General features: G+C 39.4%; 1 protein-coding gene and 1 long non-coding RNA gene across 7 annotated transcripts in view; one reads left to right on the top strand and one right to left on the bottom strand.

Annotated features, from left to right (window-relative positions):
- ltbp1 (latent transforming growth factor beta binding protein 1) overlaps nucleotides 1-22,084 on the top strand; it is a 161,089-nt gene extending 139,005 nt beyond the window's left edge. For all 6 annotated transcript variants that reach the window (XM_025897470.1, XM_025897472.1, XM_025897471.1 and 3 more), the window contains 13 exons: nucleotides 54-176; nucleotides 2,418-2,543; nucleotides 2,628-2,756; nucleotides 5,225-5,353; nucleotides 9,481-9,618; nucleotides 11,233-11,394; nucleotides 11,937-12,026; nucleotides 12,368-12,496; nucleotides 12,884-13,024; nucleotides 15,715-15,888; nucleotides 18,058-18,210; nucleotides 18,497-18,646; nucleotides 18,746-22,084. In XM_025897470.1, the coding sequence (XP_025753255.1) occupies nucleotides 54-176; nucleotides 2,418-2,543; nucleotides 2,628-2,756; nucleotides 5,225-5,353; nucleotides 9,481-9,618; nucleotides 11,233-11,394; nucleotides 11,937-12,026; nucleotides 12,368-12,496; nucleotides 12,884-13,024; nucleotides 15,715-15,888; nucleotides 18,058-18,210; nucleotides 18,497-18,646; nucleotides 18,746-18,918 (1,817 nt within the window). In that variant the 3' untranslated portion in view covers nucleotides 18,919-22,084. The remainder of the gene's footprint in view (nucleotides 1-53; nucleotides 177-2,417; nucleotides 2,544-2,627; nucleotides 2,757-5,224; nucleotides 5,354-9,480; nucleotides 9,619-11,232; nucleotides 11,395-11,936; nucleotides 12,027-12,367; nucleotides 12,497-12,883; nucleotides 13,025-15,714; nucleotides 15,889-18,057; nucleotides 18,211-18,496; nucleotides 18,647-18,745) is intronic.
- LOC102082315 (uncharacterized) lies at nucleotides 5,822-8,195 on the bottom strand. The gene is made up of 3 exons (XR_001223712.3): nucleotides 7,402-8,195; nucleotides 7,184-7,269; nucleotides 5,822-7,090 (listed from the first exon to the last, which is right to left on the bottom strand). It is a non-coding gene; the product is annotated as an uncharacterized LOC102082315 (long non-coding RNA).
- Nucleotides 22,085-22,676: the final 592 nt, after the last annotated feature.

Raw genomic sequence — 22,676 nt, forward strand, 5'->3', positions numbered from 1 at the left:
TGAGAAATCCATACAAGTTTAACCCTTGTATTCTGTTGTTTGTGTGGTTTCAGATATAGATGAGTGCCAGGATCAGAGAGTCTGTGTCAGAGGCCACTGCCAGAATACCGAAGGCTCCTTTTCCTGTGTGTGTGGGCCAGGCTTCAGACTATCGCCAGCTGGAGACCAGTGTGATGGTATGATATATACACTATACAAAGTGCTGTCCCGCTTCCACATTACACCCACAGGAGTGAGCCATGGAAACCCACTCTATGAAGCTCTCGGTGTGCAGTTTTTATACTGACGTCGCTGCCAGAGGTTTGGAACTCTGCACTTGTTGAATCAGCAGAGCCTTCTGACTTTTATGCACTCATCTCAGCACTTGGTGAACCCGCTCTGTAACTTTACGTGGTCTACCAGTTTGTGGCTTGGTTGCTTTGGTTTCCAAATGCATCCACTTTGAAATAATACCACTTAATGTAATGGAATATATGTGAAGGAAGGAATTTTGCTGCAACGGTGGCATCATTTTACAGTACCACAGTGATGTTTTTCTGATGTTTTACGATGGTTTTATTACAACATGCAAATGGACTGATTCTTATATAGCGCTTTTCTACTCTCACGGAGTACTCAAAGCGCTCTATACAACATGCCTCATTCACCCATTCACACCCATTCTCACAAGCACTTTATCTACACTTAGTGCTTTCTAACAACATTCATACACATTCATACTCTGTTGGATGCATCGGAGAGCAAGTTGGGGTTAGTATCTTGCCTAAGGATACTTGACATGCAGACTGGAGGAGCCAGGGATCACCGACCTTCCAATCAGTAGGTGACCTGCTCTACCTCCTGAGCTACAGCCACCCTGCATGTGGCTGATGTCAGCCACATGCAGACATCAGCCTGCTTTTATAACAACAAGCTGATATCCAATGAACTTAAGGCATTACATACTAAAATCGTGTATTTTTTTATGTTTACCCATATAATTGGAGCAGAAACAGCTGAAATCTTTGTCTTCTATAAGCTGTAACATTTTAAGATCCTAAGATATATTGCTTAATATAGTTTCTTCAGATTTTTTTCCGAGGTCCCCAAAGTCCTAGTATGCTGTAGCAAAGTTTGCAGATATCAATCTGTGCATGCATGTGGGTAACATAAAGTTTTTATTGATTTTTCGACCTTCTCCCAATTTTCACCAAAATTATATCAGCTCAAGCTGTTATTGGTATGACAAATTTAAATATGATATTTTGAGAACCTCTAACAATCAGACAGACAGACAAACAAATGGAAGCAGTTACATATTCCCTCCATTTCATAAGTGGAACTATATGCATTCTGTACTAGCACTGTAGTTTTGGAATCTGATTTGATGTTTTATTTTGAGGCAGAAGTTGGTGTAGAGATCAGAGGATACAATTTTTAGTGACAAACTTAGTTAGCCTTGAATCCTTAAACTGTATGGATGCAACATGGAGGCATAAATGTCTGCTAATTAGTGCCACACAACTGTCAATCAAGGGAGCCTTCATACCTTAACAATATCCAAATAGATGACTTATTAAATCATTAATCATCAACTGCAGGGTTGTTATAAATGGAGAATCTATCCATAGAGGTCAAAATTGTTATACCAAGTACTTAATTGATTTTTTGATTAAAACTTCACCACCATTACCCTTGATAACGCTTCATGCAGTGAAGTGCATCTGCTTCTTCTAGACCATGTTGAGAAAGTATCTTTTAAGGTTTAATTTCATTTTAGGGAAAAGATGGAAGTCACAGGTGGCTAGATTTGACAAGAAGGGCTGGTAGGTCATGGAAATTGTCATGATAGAACATCCAGCTACCTTCTGGCAGCATTTCAGATCCTTTGTATTAATGCTCTGTCTTCGATGTCTCAGGACATTGCTGAAGAACACATCATTACAATGATTTATTTACCTGAAGGTTCTGTTCTCGCTCTGGCCTGTTGGCAGCTTGTTCACCGTTCTGCTACCACTTGCTGCTGCAACATTCAAATACACAATGGGCAGCATGTGGGTGCGGTGATTAGCACTGTTGCCTCACAGCAAGAAGACCGGGGTCTTTCTGTGTGGAGTTTGCATGTTCTGTGCGTGCTTGCCTGGGTTGTCTCTGGCTTCCTCCCACAGTCCAAAGACATGCAGTCAGTGGGGTTAGGTTAATTGGTAACTCTTAATTGCCCGTGAGTGTGAATGGCTGTCTGTCTCTATGTGTTAGCTCTGTGACAGACTGGCGACCTGTCCAGGGTGTACTCTACCTATTGCCCTGTGGTAGCTGGGATAGCCCCCCCCCCCCACGGAACAGATAGATGTATAATAAGGATTTGATCAAATGTGTCAACATAATCAGAACATATCACTTTAATCCAAAAAACCTGTGTTGTGTTTTTGATGTTTTAGATGTGAATGAGTGCACAGAGGAAGTCAGACCATGTAAGGAAGTGGGAGAGTGCGTCAACAATCTGGGCTCCTACACTTGTAGCTGCCCACAGGGGTACCGGCAGATCAATGGCACCATCTGCAGTGGTAAGCTGCTTCTTTAAACAAAAGATCTAGACTCGTTGTATGGAATGACACACATCTTTCTCTGTTCACGCTGTGTTTTTCCAGATGTTGATGAGTGTGCCGACGACACAGAGCTGTGTTCCCCTCATGGTAAATGTCTCAACACAGAAGGATCGTATCTGTGTGTGTGCGACAGTGGATTCACTGCTAGCCTCGACATGCCATCCTGTGATGGTAAGATGCAGTGGCACTGACAAGGCACGCATATACAATGTAAACATGCTGTTTCCAAGCAACCAGATGTTTAATGAATGTGATTATTGTTGTATAAAGCGCTCTAAATGCCCAGGTAGAACCAGTCCATTTACCATTTACCATGACTAATATCTTCCATATAAATGTTTAAGTGTAGTTTTCCTATGTAAATTCTCCATACTTCCCCAAATTACCAGAATTAAATGTTCTAGGTGTTGGGCTGCTGATGGCATGTAATGAATGAATACTTTAATTATAAAAAAATTTGAAGATAAAATCCCCTTATTTAGTGTTTTGGTGATGGTGGTGGACAGCACTCCCAAAGGTGTTTTTAGTCCTACATCCAGTGACTGTGGAGGCCATAGAATAATATTTACATCTTACATTTCATGTGAGCGCTCATGCTCTCTGGTTGGGGGCCATGTTTTCCTGGAAGAAGCCATTCCCATCAGGACAGAAATGGTACATGGACCCAAACCATGCCAGCATAACACACACATTCTAGTCACTGTAGGAATCAGCGTTTATGGATTTCAAAATCTACCCATCAAGATCATCTCTGTGTGCACCTCCACACTGCTGTGCTTCATTTGTATCACTGTGTGCATGATCTGCTCGCAAGTAGCGCAAATAGCGCAATGACACAAGCTGCAGATACATTTGACACAATTTGTATCTGCATTTGAACTCTTTGTTGACAGTCAGCCTGCAGGGGATAAATTTGGAGGAAAAAAGCAATGAGGACACTTCTGATTGTGTTCCTGACCTTACCTTTGTGCTTGGATACTGTGTTTTAATTTGACCCAGCAGATGGTTTTTGCTTTATGTCCAACTTTGAGGTCTATGGTGAAATTGCAAATGTGCTCAGAATAGGACTTCTGTGAAGTAATCTAAAAGTAGCAACAGATCTAGAAGCGGTCTAGAGGTATGTAAGGAAGTGCCATTAAAGGCCAAATTTAAAATCAAACATGGTTTTCCTTTCATTTCTTTTTTCATATTGTATGTGTGTCTATGAACCAGCTTCATGAGGTCATCAGTGCAGGCTTTCCAACAGTCTCCAAAAAGAACACATGTCCAACAGTTGCCACATATGCTCAGCATATGTGGGTTGCTTCTCCTTCATTCTGCAGTCCAACTCAACCAAAAACCATGTAATGGACCCTCGGTCATGTATGAGGTGGCACTCTTATCTTTTATGTGCTTTATTGAGCTAGTTTCAACACAGGGTTCAATAGTTTTTAACCTTTAAACTTTCTGGAACTTTTCTGGACCGACTTGACTTGATGCACTGTTGTTCTTCTAAATACCCTGCTGTAATCCAATAAGTAATACTACCTGAGCTTATTTTTTATCTTCTCTGCCCTCTAGCTTATGTTCTGTAAACATTTGAATAATTTTGCATTTGCATTTTTTAAAATAATTTAGAAGTCTGTCTATTTTAGTATTTTTCTCTGGTATATATGAATCTTGTTGTATAGTTCAACTCTAGCGAGAGGGCGTTATGTGTCTCCCTGACACGTAATGATGAATAAAAGATGACATGCTGTTGTTGTGTGTTTTGGATTGTGCATTCCCTACTTTAACTGACAGGTGGGTACTTGTGAACTTGAGAAAAGGTTAAATAAATATTTTCCTTTGTTCACCCACATTTATAATATGCGTTTCTTCCTCAGTTACAGTAGATCAGCCTATTCCAAAGCTGTCATTACTTTCAGATGACTGTTTATGAAAGTGGGCTTCTCAGTCTTTGCTTCAGTATCAACACTGAACTACATACGATTTTCAAAGTGTTACTGCCATTGTTGTTAAGTATGCTCTCTTTATGTGTCTGTCCATAACTCTATATCTCTGAAGAATCTTTTTCATGTTTTCATACTTTCTGCACCGGGGCAGGAGTCATGGCCTCTGTGGTCATGAGGTTTAAATGCCTTCTGCTGTCTTATAGAAAAACAGAGAGAAAAGAGAAACATGAGAGAAAATGTGGACGGAAGACGGAAGCTGTTGAGCTTGCTGTCTAGACTAGGAGGGATATTTGTTGCTTCTTGCCTCATGATTTATGCAGGGGGCTCAGACTCAAGTGTCTGGGTGTCTGCTTTTATGAAACCAGTTAACCTGTATGTGTTCTTTTAAAACAACCTTTTACACCAGCTGTTTCACTTTAAAGCTCTGTCAGTATTCAGCTTAATCCACTGCATTCAATTTTCAACTTTCATTTAATTTCCTCCATCTGTTTGGAAGAAAATAAAGGAAGATGCAGGAGAAATGTATGCGTGTGTGTGTGTGTGTGTGTGTGTGTGTGTCAGAGTGCAAACAGTTGTTCTGCAATGAAATGATTGCCACTACAGTAAGATGTCAGAAAGTAAAGATAATATTTTATGGAGTGATGTAGATTCAAGGCTGGAGTAAATCACAAAAAAGAGAGTTAATGTTGTTTATTTGGTTTTCAGATATTGATGAGTGTGGACTCAATGAGACAATATGTGGCCCCCACGGCTTCTGTGAGAACAGACTGGGTTCTTACCGATGCCTCTGTGACCAGGGCTACCAGGAGTCACGGGATGGCCACGGCTGTGTGGGTAAGTGTGTGAGCTTTGGTGTATATCAATCAATATCAATCGATAAGGCTTTTAGAGCTGATACTCATTGCAAGTTGTATATTAATAACATGCTATGATGGGAAGCTGCCATCCAAAACTGTGCGACTGATCTAGATATCTTAATGTGTACATGGTGTCATAATGACTATGTCAAATACAAAGGATCACAAAAATACAAAGACAAAGAGACACTGAATAGAAAAAAAATTTCAAGAACACAAAGAGAAAAGCTAACCACTAAAACGGAGATCAAGAATCAGAACAAACGCCATAACATCAACTCAAGATGCACCTCGTTTCTTTTGATAACTTTAGAACAAATACAAGCCTTCAGTGTCAGTATGGAAAGAAGTTTGAATCGGTTAAGTTGAAATGGACACCCTTTGACTACAAATTTACTACAAGATCACCTCAACAAAATTTTTAAAGAAGTGACCAAAATGTAGTGGGGCCTTGATCTGCCCATGCGCCACATTTCTACCAAGATTTTGCGTAAATGTTTTTGCTTGTTTTTGCACTGAAAACTTTACCGAGGCTTTGCCTTGATTGGCCTTAGTTGTGTCTCACAATGAGGTGGTGTTGATGGGTGCTGGTTGTTTCTCAGGACTAACTGGGCCCATGCAGCTACAGATACATAAAAAAACTCTGCACAGCAAACATAAAATACAGTACCAGAACTACCAAAGTACAGATGTGCTTTATACACACTTAAACACACTTCTCGTCTGTCCTTTGGCACTACTGCTCGGTCCCACCCTAGTTCAGTCCGGCCAGCTGCCTTCTCTTCCCTGCCAAACCATCACTGTGCTGTGGCTAGCACAGATGGACTCACTTACGTACACACACACACACACACACACACACCTTAAAAACCAACAGTGATGGTTTACCACTAACCATTCAGAATGTGTGTCTCCTCTCTGGCTTTCTTCCCCTCTTCTCTTCTTATGTTAAATTCAGTTCAATTCAATTCAAAGTTATTTATTTAGGGCCAAATCACAACAACAGTCACCTTCTTTAATTTTCATATATAGCCTTCACTTGCTTTTACTCTGGACACTTTACAGAAGCAATATTACTAGTATGTCATCTTTCCTAAGAGCTTAATATCTCTGTAATATTTCTGTTAAACACTGAGAAACTCATCAAGCAACTTGAGCTAAGAGTGAATATTAAAAGAAAGTTTATGTGTTCATTTATGACTTATGAATTTGGCAATTAATTTACATTTCTTCAAAATGGGCTTCCCCTTAATCAAGACTATATTGTACCTTCCAAGTAGAAGGAAGCTTTAAATAAAGGTTACTTTGTTTCCTTGGAGATCAGAATATGCTAGCACTAGAGCTTGATACCAGTCTTGAATGAATAGACTATTTGCTCCTCTGGTTGCTGTGGGTTAGGATGTTGTGTAGTATATCTCCTAATTGGGAGATCCTCTGTGATGCTTTCATTGGGGTGTGAAAGCACTTACTTGTAGAGAAAAAAGTGCTTGTGTGAATATGGGTGAAGTTGAATAAAGTGCTATATGAGAACCGGTCCATTTCCCATTAGACTGGACTTCAGCTACAGAAATCCTCTAAGTCATCCCGAGAACACCCGTCAGGTGTATCAGCATATATGAAGCCAAAGAAGAAGGTCCATCTCTAACACAAAAGTATGTTGGAATTGGTGGATCTACTGATACAGATTGCTGAGAAGGATAAGCAAATTCACCTCCTAGAAAAGAGAACAGAGGACTTGGAAAACTACACTAGGATGAATGAAATCATTATTACAGGGTTGAAAGTTAAACCCCGCTTATATACTTACGAAAATGGAGGGAACCCAGTGAGTCGGATATAAACTCTGCAGAGGAACAGGCGACAGGATTCCTTTAGTATATAAACAACATCAGGCTGTATCACCACGGGAAAAAAAAAAAGTGTGACAAACCAGCAATAATGACATTTGTAACCCCCCCCAAAAAGAAACTGTCCTCCTAAAACAAGAAAGTAAACGAATGAACAGCTGTGTATTTGAATGAGCACCTGATGAAGTGAAATGCATACACTGCCAGGAATGCACGGGTTTTGAAGAATTAAAGGAAGTCCAAGCTTGGAGTCTTTTCAGTGCTCTGTGCACCACAGTTGATGAGGAACAAATGACCCAGAAATTCACTTTTTTTAACAGCACCATTAATACCTGCTTTTATCACAGGGATGACCTGTTTTACAGAACTATCAAGGTAGATGGTAAAATATCAATTGTCCACTTAAACCACAGAAGCCTGCATGCTAACGTCCGCAACATCAAAGAATATTTAAGCAAACTCACAAACACATTCACAGTAATAGTGTTACGTTCTTTGTCTAGGCGTGTATGAACGCAACAAGAAGTTGGCCCACTCACACACCACCCAAGCAAACACACAAACAACAATATCCTTTTAAAGTGCTAAGCAGCCATTTATTTTGCTTCAGCTGTGAGCAATGCCAAAAATAACAAACAAAACTCCCTACTGGTCCCTATGCTGTCCTACACAAAATAAAAACCAACCAAAAGACAATCCACTTACCTAACTTTCTAACAAAAAACAGGAGAAAACTTAAACAAAAATGGCTTCTCACGCCTACTAGGCTGCTGCAGTGAAAAATATGTACAAGGTGAACAAAATACACGATTGCGACTTGACCAGACTATTTACAACTATTTACAAACTAAAATTCTAACACCAGACACACAAGTGGAACATGGCGGATACACAGACAGACCAGCCCCCACAAAGACAGAAGACGCGACTTAAATACACACAGAGAAACACGGGGAGATTACACACAGGTGGGGGACACAGCTGGGAGTCATTAACGAGACGAGACAAGAGGTAAAACTGAACACACTCACATGAGACGCAGACCTTCACAATAAAACAGGAAACGAGAACACTACACCAAGACGCAGACCTGACACTGAGTGACAGACAGAATGACACATGGAACCTAAACTAAACTAAACGTGAGATACAACCGACAACAAATCCTTAAACAATAATAATCATCATTATAATAATAATACTCATAGCGCCCAAAACCACAACAATCCTCTGGTGGGAGGAGTCACGCATAAAACAAAACATTAGATCATAACAATAGCAATATCAGAGACTTGGATTATTGTGGAGAAAGGAGAGCCTGATGGGTATGAACTGAATTATGTGTATAGAAAGTGGAGGTAGTGTGGTTTTGTTTGTGGTAGGGAAAAATGATTGACAATGAATTAGAATCTATGAATCATGTATGAAACAACAGAAATCAACATGACAAAAACCAAAAATGTGTCTATACTCTTTTTGTGAGTATAGATATTTTTTAAAATCCAAATAGATGTAAAATGACAGAAGATGAATCAGCCTGTATTTAAAAATCACTAGAGCTAGCAGGATCACAGCTCGCTGTGCAACTTCAACAGATAACACATTTACTAATGATATATACCAGGGGTGGGGAACTCCAGGCCTCGAGGGCCGGTGTCCTGCAGGTTTTAGATGTGTCTTTGATCCAACACAGTTGATTTAAATGGCTAAATGACATCCTCAACATGTCTTGCACTTCTCCAGAGGTAATGAACTAAATCTAAACCTCAAGGACACCGGCCCTTGAGGCCTGGAGTTCCCCACCCTGATATATACAATAAAACAGTGAGTGGACTGCTATCAGTGAAATTCATGAGCATCTGCCAGTTTTCTGATAGGGGGGAGGGGGGGGGGGGGGGGGGTCAAAACTGGAAACTTTAATTAAAAACTTTATAAAGAATGTTCAACAGCAAAAACCATTTCTGTTTCTAATTTTTTATAAATATATAAAACATAAATCTATGGTGCAGGTATCTAAGTATATATGTATATTTTTGTTTGTTGCATATGAATGCATAGGTATGAATGCACATGTATTTGCCACTGGCAAACATAAAAGTTGAGTCACTTATATACAATCGATTAACATATTTGGTATTTATTTTTTTTCTGTTTTGTGTTCATCAGCTATGGGTTGTACTTAGCTTATCTATCAAAGCAAATGAACTCAAATATGAACGACCTTTTATTAACACATTATTCTTTGACTTCTCCACAGATGTGGATGAGTGTGAGCTGCTGAGCAGTGTCTGTGGAGAGGCGCAGTGCGTAAACAGGGATGGTACATTCCAGTGCGAGTGTCCTAGTGGCCAAGAATACAACGTCATGATCGCCAAGTGTGAGCCTATTCCCACAGGTGACCTCAGATTGACAAATAAGTTAAAGATAGACCAATGCACAGCTGGTTTAATTACACTGCCATTGACACTGTCTCATATAAATAACAGTGGGTTTCTTTCGACACATGAAAGAAAAGCGAGGCTCCATAACTATGTCCAGACATTACTGTACAAATGTAGAAATTATTTTCATATAAAAAACTGTGTTTTTTCTGGCATCTTATTGAGTAAGTGAAGCTTTAGTCAAACCAAAGTAAGTAAAGCAATCCTTAAAATGTATTCATCCCCAAGATCTGCTCCAGTTGTGATATCACAGAGGAGATTAGTCGCACTTAACTTCATTCCTAGAAGCATAAATGTTGCAGGAGCTGATATTCTTCCTCACACAGTTCTTTTTCTGCATTCAGCAGTCTGTATTGTGCTGTTTAAATGGGACTTTTTTTTTTTTTTTTTTTTTAAAGGGACTTTTAAACACTGATAAAGATGAACAACCTCCTCTCCTTAAACGGCTCCTGCACTGGTGACGGTACAGGCAGGAAATACCACCACCTTTCTTCTATGGCGTTATTTTTGTGCCACTATTCTGAGTGCATTAAAAAAAATGGGCGCACGTAAAAAACATTTGCAGGTGCAAGTGTCGCATTTTGAGGAAAAATTTATTTTGAGCGAAGAAAAGCTAAATTTGAGTGAACAAAATTCATTGCTGCGTGCAAAAAATATATTTCAGTGTTTGCTATTATCCATACACACACACAATAGCAGCCCCTCTCGCTCAGTTTTTGCATTTGCGCTTGCTCGCAATGTGTTGCTTGCGCTCTCAACATTTCTGCTTGTGCACGCTCAACTCTTTCTGTACACCATTATATTTGTGCCACAAAACCAGCCAATCACAGACTTGGATGCAAAAAAATCTGATTGGCTGTTTTGTCTGTGAAAGTTCTCAGTCATCCAGGTCATCGTAGTCAAAGGAGTTTGCGAAGAAAAGCGTCTGGACTTCTTTAAGTTGGTTGAAGACGTTTCACCTCTCATCCGAGAAGCTTCTTCAGTTCTAAGGTCAAATGGCCGAGAGTCCCAGATTTAAACCCAGTGGGAGTATCCCCCCCAAAGAGGGACAAAGGACCCCCTGAACCCACATGAACCAAGGTGTGAGAGCTTTCACACCTTGGCTCAGTTCAAAGGCTTTATGGTTTTTCCTATAATACCTGGTGGTGTAGTCGGCCGATTTTTTTTGTCAGTTCAGCCTTATATATTACGTTTAACCCGAGTGACCACCCGGTCAGCTGGTGGGTAACAGGCATCTCCAAATGCCATATTCTTCAACTTAGTACCAAATATTGAAATGGAGAAATTTTACTGATTTGTAGTTTTTTCTGTAGATTGCCCACTTTATATACAATATATAAGCCAAAAGAGTTTTCTCACCTCCAGGTTTGCTGTCACGTTGTGCAGTCTACTGCACATGCTCATGAGCTGTTTGGGAGGCTTTTTTTCATTCCAACACTACAAGTAGATATATAATAATAATGATCATTTTATGTATATTGTACCTTTAAGAATAAAGTTTGCAAAGTGCTTTGACAGAAAAGTAAAAGAATAGTAAGGCTGACTGAACTCCTCCATTTGTCTTTCAGCACCGTTAGTGGAGCATAAGGAGTGCTACTACCATCTGAATGACGAGAACCTGTGTGAGAGTGTACTGACCAGCCATGTTACACTGCAGGAGTGCTGCTGCACACTGGGAGCTGGCTGGGGTGATAACTGTGAGGTGCATCCCTGTCCTGTCAATGGCACAGGTAAGCTCAAGGAGGAAAATGAAATATACGTAGTATTCTCACCAGAGGCATCTACACAGTATTCTGAGAGGTTTTAAAAATCCCAGCATACCACATTTGAACCAAAAGGTTGCTTTTCATTATCCAAAGCAAGGTGACTATGATTGGAAAAACACAACCTCCCCACCTTTTTTCACATTATGTCTCCCTATAGCTCCACACAGTATATTATCTTCTTGTGGTCCTGAGGTAAATGGAAAGCTTTACAGAGTACTTTTTACTCTTACTGACCAATTAGTGCTGTACACTACAACCCACTTTGAAAAAATTCGATTCAATTTTCTGTGCAAAAAAGTTGCACCGAGTAGTAGTAAATGAAGCATTTGTGCTAAATATTGGAGGAGGCCATGTCTGCTGAGCCCCCTTAAATGTACACCCGTCTACTCAGGACTTCTCTTCAGTTTGTCAGGAAGCACTTACCATGACACAACACATACTACCGGTTTATATCTTACCCAGTGTGCATACAGGGTTGTTCCAAACATGTGTCTGTCCCCTTACAGACCAGTTTAACCAGATGTGTCCATCTGGAAGAGGTTTTATTCCCAATGGAGACTTGCTGTATGGAGTACCCACTTCTGATGTCTACAGGGGTAAGACAAGTCTACAGCCACTTCATGTCATGCATATAAACCTAACACAGATTATTTTCAGTCAGTCGTAGGAAACTTTTTATAGTATGTTGAGCAAAGATTTTTAAATAAATTGAATGGATTTCTTTTTTGTCTTGTTCACACGGGATAGTTTTAAAACAGGGTGCAGTTATGCTGCAGAAAGATACATTTCTCTTAGCAGAGGCCAAATCAGGCTTTAGTTTAGCTGTAAAATGTTAATTTTATGGCACTCACTGTACAGATAATACTGTGTAGTGGCTAAGTCCTGTAATAAGGAGACAATATTAATACTAAAGGGATTATACTGTGTGTGTTTTCAGATGCAGATGAATGTTCACTGTTTGGTCAGGAGGTGTGTAAAGGAGGCTTCTGCCTGAATACTGAGGGTAGCTACGAGTGTTACTGCAAGACCGGACATGACTACGACCCCATCAAACTGGAGTGCAGAGGTGAGAAAAAACACACAGAGAAAGAAGCCAAGTATTATCATTGCTCAAAGAATACGGTATTTACTGACACAACTAACAGTACCAGTGCAGAGAGAGTAAATCAGAGGCAGTGTGTGTCCATGGTCACATTGATCCTGGGATGGTGTGATTACATGTCCCGTGTTTTATACTCTGCTTGATTTGGCTGAAGGGCTCAGAAAGTCCTGACAGTTTCATGCACTCTGACTTACTAAATACACCTTCTCCACCAACATGGTTTAGAAGCACTGAAGGTTAGGGTTGTAGAAATGTTTCATTGTATGATTAAAGTTTAAAAGAACTTGGAATCAATTTGCAGCATGAAATCCTCTAAGTTGTGCTGTTTTTCTCTGCCTGTCTTTACTGTAGACATCGATGAGTGTCTGGATGAGTCACTGTGCATTGATGGACAGTGTTTGAACACAGATGGCTCATACATGTGTTTGTGTATAAGCCCAATGGTTCTGGACCCCATTGGGAACCGCTGCATCTTCCATCCTGAGGTGGCTGGTAAGTTTTCTGTTCTGTTCTGCCATTTCAAGACCACATAATTACACTTTTTATAAAAAAAGAGTCACAGTTTTTCAAATCTAAATGTCGGCATTCAGAAGCATGTGGTCATCCAGGATTTAATGAAACCTAACTGCCAGAGCCAAAACTAACTTTTAACTACTGAAGTTGCTCATTTTTTAAATAATGTAAAATAATTTCAGATTATGAACTGAAGAATTTATTTCATTGTATTTAATTCAGCTGTTCACTTCTTTAAGGCAATTTTTTGAATGACAGTGTCATGAAATAGAAAGCACACAGTTTTGGGAATGCATCATCTCATTTTCTGTTTTGTGTTGAATACTTTTTTATAGCAGTGAAAGCATGGTTTCATTGGGTTTTTGGGTTTTGTTGTTGATCTGCCTTAGGAGTCTTTTTGATTTGAGGGCCAACTCTTGATCTTTTATTAAAGTCCTATTGTGACCCCTGCTGGCACTGACATAAAACTGCAGATTACTCCCTATATTCATGACAGCACAAGGATGAAAAAACATGACTCAGAATCCTGTTTGTCTTTCCATATTTTTTCAAAACAATATATTAATATGACATTATTTAGACTGTAAAATGTTTTTCTATCTAATGGTGTTCATTTTATGTTATGTATTTATTTTGATTTTTTTCCTAGGATGCACCAGTATTTTACTGTATCTTATTAACTCAAGTCGCTTAATGTTGGGAAAACCAATGACTACATGAGGGATCGTTATCCAGCTTCATGTCCATGTGGTAGACATATGACTGACTTGTCTCTTTGAGTGAGAACAACATATTTTCCTACTGCCACATTTCGGCTTACCCTCCTCTACATCAGTGTTTCCAAACTTTTGGGAACCACGACACATATTTCACATTAGAAAAATCACACGGCACACCACCAAACAAAAAAATATCACAAAAAGCACATTGACCATTGACCAGTATACCTTTTTTGCTTCTTCTAACCACTATTCATGCTCGGGCCTTCATCTGGGTCGAAGTTGTACTACCCTCTAGTGGAAGAGAATGTAAATGTTCTGCCCGTTACTCTTCTGTTCTGCCGATCGCTTAGAGTACTAATCAGGTGGAACCAGATAATCTTCCACGGCCAGTGTTGGGCAAGTTACTTGAAAAAAATAATCAGTAACTAATTACTGATTACTTCCCCAAAAAAGTAATCCCGTTACTTTACTGATTACTTATTTTCAAAAGTAATTAATTACTTAGTTACTTAGTTACTTTTTAAAAACACAATTTACAACCTGAATAGGTGATAAAGCGATAGATCTTTCAGCCCAATTCTACTTTTTCTGCATAATCCATCATACAAAATGTAATCAAATGGAAATGTCTCTTTTTAAAACTTGTTTTATTAGTTTTAATCTTTTAACTTTATGCATCAAGCAAAAATTAAATTATATGCAACATTCTCTGACTGGAAGAAATTTGTTTAACATTTAAACCTATTTTCTGCACATTCCAGCACATAAAATAAAATATTTTTTTGTGTTTACACTCACTCTTTCAAATAGATGCAAGTAAAACACAGCAGAAAATAAATAAAGTCAAAGGCTAGTTGCTCTATTTTCACCTGTAAAGCAGGACGGGGGTAGGCGGAGGTTTACCCTCAGTGGAAGACTCCGCGAGTTTCTCTGTGAATTTCCCATTACAGTCGTAGCGCACTCGGCGCTTGCTTGGAAGTTAAGGGGGTTTTTTTTCGCTGTAAAAAGAAGTTTTCTTCCCACGCACAACGGACGCTAATGTTTTTGTCACTTTTTATGGAATCAAACTCAAAATAAGGTCAGTACTTCCACACTTTAAACGCTGCACGCTCATACTCTCTCCCGTACTTGATATATTATCCATTGTTGATCTGCACACAGCTGTTGTCACGAACGTCGCACTCGCTTACGTCACTATCATGAGACATTCTCGCAAAAAACTCACGGTTTTAGTAACGCAGTAACGCAGCGTTCCTACGGGAAAGTAACTGTAATCTAATTACCGTTTTTGCAATGGTAATCCCTTACATTACTCGTTACTTGAAAAATGTAATCGGATTACAGTAACGCGTTACAAGTAACGCGTTACTGCCCATCTCTGTCCACGGCACACCTGATCATTTCTGATGGCACAGCGGTTGGGAAACACTGCTCTACATGATTCTACACCATATATTCCTTAATGTTCACGTGGACATAGAACTAAAAGTAAAACAAAACAGCTGTTTATCTTTTTTAATGAGATTTACAATAACTGTAAATAATACTGCATATCAAAAACAGAATTTAATATGAATATTCCCTGGGTTAATGTCTTACAGTCACGGAGTGTCTCTAAAGGAGCTTTGCAAACACATTCTGGGTGTCGACATGCAGTTATGTATACTGATAGACTTTACATGAAGACTGTAGATATTACCTGAATATTAATAAAGCAGCAAAATTCCAAAGTGTGTAATATTTTGAGTATACCTACTCCTCATCAGATTCATTTAATCTGTTGATTTTTATTTTTATATATTTTTTCAGCACGTCTCCTCCCCCCCTTTTTGATGTGGCGTGTGTTTTCCACTCAATTCCATGTGCTGGAAACCATTTATATTTATGTTAGTTAAAAAGTAAACCAAGCTTACAAAGTTTATATGGTAACAATGTTTGTGTTTGCAGACCAACGTGAAACAGAGGAGATAGACTATGGGGGCATCTGCTGGCAAGAGGTCAGAAATATGATGTGCATCAATCCACTTGGTCCTAACCAGAAGACCACGTACACTGAGTGTTGCTGTCTGCATGGATATGCCTGGGGCTTGCAATGTGCCCTGTGTCCTCCCAGAGACACAGGTACACACACACACACACACACACACACACACACACACGTTGCATATATAAATTAGATGATATGACAGTGATGTCAGTTTTGTGTTGGAGCTTTATGAGAACTGACACAAATAACTGTTCCATGAATTAAAAAATGACAAGTGAGATGAATATTTTAAACATTCATTTTATCTTTGTTGTTTTTGTAAATTACCAGGTTACACTACATCTCTGACGATGTTTCAGTGTAGGGGTGTTTAATTAAATTAGCATTTATTTCTGTGGAAATTCAGAACTGATAAAACGAAGCGATTTAAACAAAATGCTTTCATGTAAATAATTCATGTGTTTGAAATGTGAAAGTGTCGGAAAAAGGCTAGCAGTTCTCCAAGGCTAGCATATCTCACTGTTAACATCATTTACATGCAATTATGAATCTTTCATCATGATGTCAGCTGATAACGTCCAGATAAAACAGTACTAAGCTGTAAGATTTACCTGATTCATATGTACACAATATGTAAACTGCAGGTGCAGATTCCTGACCTATGAATAAGTATAAGCTTTAAGTCTACATATATTCCAACTACATTAGTGGGTCTACAAAAGTCAGAAACTCAAAATAAAAGTGTTGTTTCTCTCATACAAGAGGTGGTAGATTTTGCTCAAGGAAACCAGATTATTTCCAGACCTTGTGTCGAGGAATTATGATGCTGTAACTGCTGTTTCTCTCAAATGTACAGAGAATTTAGAAAGAACTATGTTGTTTGTTGACCAGCGTACTTTTCCCATCTTTTTAGACTTTGCCCTATTTATTGTTTTTTGTGGAGTTCCAGGTAAAGGAGGAGCTGTGATATGGGAGTAAAGCTTACATTTAAGACTTAAAGGGAAATACAAAGTTTTTAAGGACAAGGATTTGTTTCCAGACCAAAAAGGCCTTAAATCAGGGGTCGGCAACCCGCGGCTCCGGAGCCGCATGCGGCTCTTTAGTCCTTATACTGCGGCTCCGCGTGGTTTGGGAAAATAAATTAGAAGTATTTAGCTGAAGTGTATTTTATTTATGTTAGTTCTTTTTAACTCGTAGTTCTAAATTGGAAGATTGTTGTGATTTTGAAATATAAAAATAAAATTATATTCTATTATTTTTTCATCGCTCAAAATAAGAGTCACACTCGCGGAAGCCGGTGTACCCGCCAAAACGCCGTGCATTTATCAAGACTTTCAACCCCAGATATAGGCCAATTACGGATCTTCGGATCCACATTATGTCAGCAGCTGTTCTCCACCGTGAACTATGTTAAAGACAAACACCGTGAGTAAACTGACTTCGTATATCCCCGATTTGCGGACTCTGTGCGCAGAGGTTCAGGAGCAAAGTCCCATTGTAAACAAATCACGGCAGACCCGACGATGTTTCCATGAGCATGCTTTTGAGCATCTCTTTATTGAGCACTTTTCACACACGGTTGCTGTACGCATACAGCCGGCTGTAGCTTTTCAGCTCACAGTCCGACATACACCACCAACAACACAACAGCACAGATAGCGCAGACGTAAAGGCGGCGAGGCGCGATTGCGGGTGTCGCTCAGGTGCGTCCCACTCCCCTGCAGCGGCGCTGCAAACCATGCCCGCCGCACGCATTAACCAGGTAAAATACATATTTAGGCAGAATTTTGCAAATATCTATTTTTCATTTTTCAGCAGCATAGTGCTTTTTTCCAATTATTTTTTAAGAGTCAGGTCAAGGCTCCAACAGCCCAAAGGCGATATAAGGGTGGCGGCTGACAACAGTTTTTGTTTGCTATATGGATCATTTTAGTTCAGCTGGGTGTCTTTCCTTTTGTTATATTTCTTTAAGAGTTCAAAATGTGTTAATTACGTAAATAAAATGTAATTTTCTCTGTAGCACTTCATGGATTTCATAAGCAACACACCTTAGTTGTTCACACAAAGCACAAAGGTAAAAAACAATATATACAGTGTTATCTTCATTTTAGATGTCAAAAAGTATTTGCGGCTCCCAGTGTTTTCTTTTGCGTGGAAACCGGGTCCAAGTGGCTCTTTGGGTGTAAAAGGTTGCAGACCCCTGCCTTAAATAGTGTCTGTAGGGATTATTGCATCATTGAACAGCCAGGTCCTGGCATTTCTTACTCGGTGATTTGTCTTTTTCCTACTCTCTCTCGTCTCAGAGGACTACGCCTCCATGTGTAACCTTCCTCTGAGTGGTGGGCGGCGGCCGTACGGTCGTGACGCTCTTGTTGCAGGTCCAGTTCATGAGCATGCTGTGACACCAGACTATTCTTCATCATCTGAAGCACGTCCCCACTATGATATTGAAGAGTGTGAGTATTTCTGCAGTTTTTATGTTAACAGAAGTACAGAATAGTGCTATAAGAAAGGATTGTTTTATCAATATACACTTTAATGACATCTTCACAAATAAGTTCTTACATTTGTAATTGAAAAGCCCAGAAGTTCACATTTACTATACTTCAAAAAATTGTAATTGTAAGCCCAGTACTTTCATCCATATGGTGTATGACCTGTGCCATAGAGGGCAGCTGCTTTCATCCAGGAATGGTGTCTTCTCCCATATTAAGTGATACACTGTGTTTTACGTTGGTTCAGATCCATACAGAGCTTTTGAGGGTTTGCGAGCAGAGGAGTGCGGGATACTGAATGGCTGTGAGAACGGTCGGTGTGTCCGGGTTCAGGAAGGTTACACGTGTGACTGCTTTGATGGATATACGCTGGATCTGCCCCGCATGACCTGCATTGGTAGGCGAGCAAACACACATACAGCTTAAACTGTAACACAAAGAAAACATTTTGATCCAACCTTCTTTTTCTGTCATGTCCTTGCTCCTCTGTCCACAGATGTTAACGAATGTTTAGAACTAAACAACCGGATGTCACTGTGTAAAAACGCCAGGTGCATCAATAACGTGGGCTCCTACCAGTGTGTGTGTCTTCCAGGCTTTAAGGCCTCTGACAAACCCAACTACTGCGTGGAGGCAGAAAAACACCAGATATCCACACACACACAGTGAGCATGAATTGACCAGGAGGCAACAAGAGACACCAAAACCACATGCATAATCTTGTATTTCTATACTTGTCAGGACGTCCTCAGACCACATTCACTCATTGTCAAAACATCAACAGTATTCTTAATTTGAACTGCTGGCCTTGTTGTAGCATACAGCAGCAATCCCAAGTAATAAAAGTTAAAATAAGAAAGTTGGTTAGTGTACCTTTATTTCTTTTATACATTTCTGGAGGCATAATTCTATTAAGGGCACTATAGTTAAAAGTGCAGTAATTTTTATGTGGCAGCGTGTGGAACCTCTCACTCTTCCTCGTGGAAAGTGGAAAGCCAGTGGCAGCGAAATCAATAACACAGAACAGAGCAGACATCGCTCAAAGCAAATAAGACAGTGGTCAAGTCAGAGACAGCATGGAAAGAGGAGCTGGCCTGGAAGTGGGTTGCAAAGCAGCTTACAGACCACAGCAACTGTGAGTGGGGTAAAAAGCAGAAATAGCACACCCTGAGTGTGATCAGCAAACTGGATCAGTGTCAGCTAAGCCATCAGCTGATCTGCCAGAATGATGGTCTTTATCTTATCAGACATACTCATATGCTTTGTACCAGCATCTTTTTTACTCCTGCTTTACAGCCTTATGGTTCAGTTCCTCTCACATTTCATTTTGTTGTGCTTTCTTTATTTAGTGCTGTTTGTTTTTGTGTGTGTGTTTGTTAAATAAAGCCCTCCTATACATTGTAAGTAAGTGGTATAAATGCAGGGCCTATTATTGCAGCGTCCATTGTTTTTTAATGAATATTTACCAACATCCAGTGGTTTTCAAAAAACATAAATGTAACAGTTGTGTAACAGTGCCAGTTTGCTAACTGGATTAGCACTGTTGAAAATGCCATTGTGTTTGACTAATCAGTGACACAGAGTTTGGAAAAGCTCCAGAAGATCTAAACATTCAGCGTGACTGGCACGTGCCAGGGGTTGGACTGTCTTTCACACGCATTCATTTACAGCGCACCAGTACTAGTAGATTTACTAATAAAGAGGTAAAGTAAATGGGATTTAAGGAAGGTTGCAGGCAATTAATTTCATTGCTGTTTAACACTAAAGCATGTGTCTGTGATTTGTTGATGTGGTAGTTGCTAGTTCATCTGGGATACAAGTGAGTTATCAGAATAAGTGTTTAGTGCCCTGAGATGTAGCAAAGCTTTGACCTGTAGCTCTTCAGCCCAAATGTTCAGAGACGGTCCTCGGATGTTTCTGGTAAAGGTGGTGTTGTTGTTTTTTTCCGAACAATGAACACAGAAGCCTTTACATGTTTCACTTTCAAATGTTTTGCCTTTTCTTTACCGTATCATGTGTTACATAACATGCTAAAATGTCTGTCCACATAAAGCTATAAATATAACTCAGAGCTGAAGTGTATAAGAGCAAGTCAAAACTGATATATGTTGCTCAGGTATCACAGGATGGATTTTATGATTGTTGCCGGAATTGTTGCCCGTATGTATCTGAGAGTCAAGTCCTTTGACTTGAATAAATTGCTGCAGCCTCATATAATATACAGATTAAAAAAAAACTGTTTCCACATTAAGACATGTGGCACACTAACTTCATTAATGTACTGATCCGCCTCCAAAACTCGACACAGTTTCCATCAGCTTCTCACAGAAGAACATATAGATTCTCTTTTAGCTGCCTTTTATTTGGCCTGGATGGCCATTCTCTTTCCAGGGAGAGATACATTTGTGACACCTGCACTTCTTTTGTTTAATAGATAACTAAAAAATGACTACCAATTTAGTGCTTAGTAAATCTGGTCTTTGGTGTCGAGACGCTAAAACTCCAAATTGTGTGGTCAACCCAAAGAAGAATTCACTGAAATCAGCAGGAATATGATGCAGAGAAAATTCATTCCTGTACCAAATTTTACAATAAATGATTTTGTAGCTTTGGTATTTTCCAAAGCTGGACCAAAGTTGTTTACCTGAGTGAACATTCGTTCCTTTCCTCAGGTCCTGCTGCTAGCATGTCTAATACGTGCATCAAGTAACCCTGAGATTTTTTTAACCACCATATTTATTGTGCTGTGTCACTTATCTGTCTCTGCTCTGTGTATGATTGATTTTTTGAAAAAGCCATCTGTTATTTCTCTATCCAGCTCAACATCTGATGGAGAATAACCAACAACTGATAAAGCCCCACACTTGCAACCTTAAACAAAATGCACATCAGCCAGTGTGTCTTCTGCCAAAACGTTCAGTTTTTTTATTTCAGAGAGGATGCGTGGTCCTTAAAAGTATAGAAATACAAGTACTCACACACTCTTCATTAATCAAAGCCCATATATTCTGCACTGTATATGACACACACTCAATGAAACAAACAGTAATTTACTTGAGATGAAGATTCAGCTTAATGTACAACATGGTGCCTACATGGAGGGGAGAAACTACATAACTGTATAAAATCTGTCTTGTCTGGTGCTTAATTCTGTGTTTAAGTGGGGTTTTGTGTATATCATAACAGGCCATTTTGCTCATTTATCGTACTGACAAACCCTATGGACTCGTGCTGGGGGATCAAGTTGTAGTTTGTACCCAATCAAACTGATTGTGGATATTTAATTCTGTGAAGAAGCCAGCTGTCCAATCCTTTGCTTCCTCCATTGCCATGCCTCGATCTGTTGAAAAAACAAGCTTATCTCTTCACCACAGCATCACAAGATATGTAATATGCACTTGTTGTTTTAAAGAAAGTAGCTAATGTCTTTGAAATAAGCTTTTGTAAGGGTGTTCAGATGCAGTTAGAGAGCAACTGGTTGTCTGAAACATAGCCAAAGCCACCTTACATGTCTCTTACAAATATGTTGTTTCTTACAAGCAGGTTGTTGTGATACCTGGTAGTACTTCCCTCAGTGTCTTGGAGGGACTGAATTCACGTGTGTTTTATGTTTTCTACTTCTCTTAACTGTATTTCACTGCAAAGTCTTGCCAGGTTGCAAAGCTGCTATGAGGCAGTGATTGGAGAGAAGAACCTTGTGTACATTTAAACAAAAGAGTGGAGAAGACAGCTGATGTATTTGTAATATGTACATGAATAAATAGCTTTTTCTATGAATTCATAATACAATGTACATTAAATCCCTTGATAATAAACCACAAATTGTGATATTTAACACCAGCGGCTTGTCTGTTTTTACTGGTTGAAAAAATTTTCCTTGGATGATTTTATATTTAACTTTTTCTATTCAATTCTGTTCAACATTTATTATATAATATATATATATGTATTTTATGTTGTATAAAGCCAAAAATCCAACAACAAGTTGCTTTATATTGCAAGGTAAAGACCCTACAATAGTACAGAGAAAACTGAAACTTTTGGACTTCTGGAGGAAGCACTTGGCAACAAAGTGAAGGAAAAACTCCCTTTTAACAGGAAGAAACCTCTGGCAGAACCAGGCTCAGGAAGGTGTAGTCACCTGCCATGACAAACTGTAGTGTGTGAGTGAAAGGTGCTTGAAGAATAAATACTCAGTCCATCATGAGAAGGCCCTAGCAGCCTAGACTTGTCGCAGTGTAACTGAGGGAGGATTCAGGGTCATCTGTTCAACTCTAAGTATAAGTTTTATCAGAAAGGAAAGTTTTAAGCCTTATCTTCAAATAAGAGAGGGTGTCTGTCTCCCGAATTCCAAACTGGGAGCTAGTTACACAGAAGAGAGGCCTGAAACATGATGTTTCTGCTGCCCATTCTACTTTGAAATATCA

This window comes from Oreochromis niloticus, linkage group LG13, assembly GCF_001858045.2.
Source record: "Oreochromis niloticus isolate F11D_XX linkage group LG13, O_niloticus_UMD_NMBU, whole genome shotgun sequence".
Taxonomy (NCBI): Eukaryota; Metazoa; Chordata; class Actinopteri; order Cichliformes; family Cichlidae; genus Oreochromis; species Oreochromis niloticus.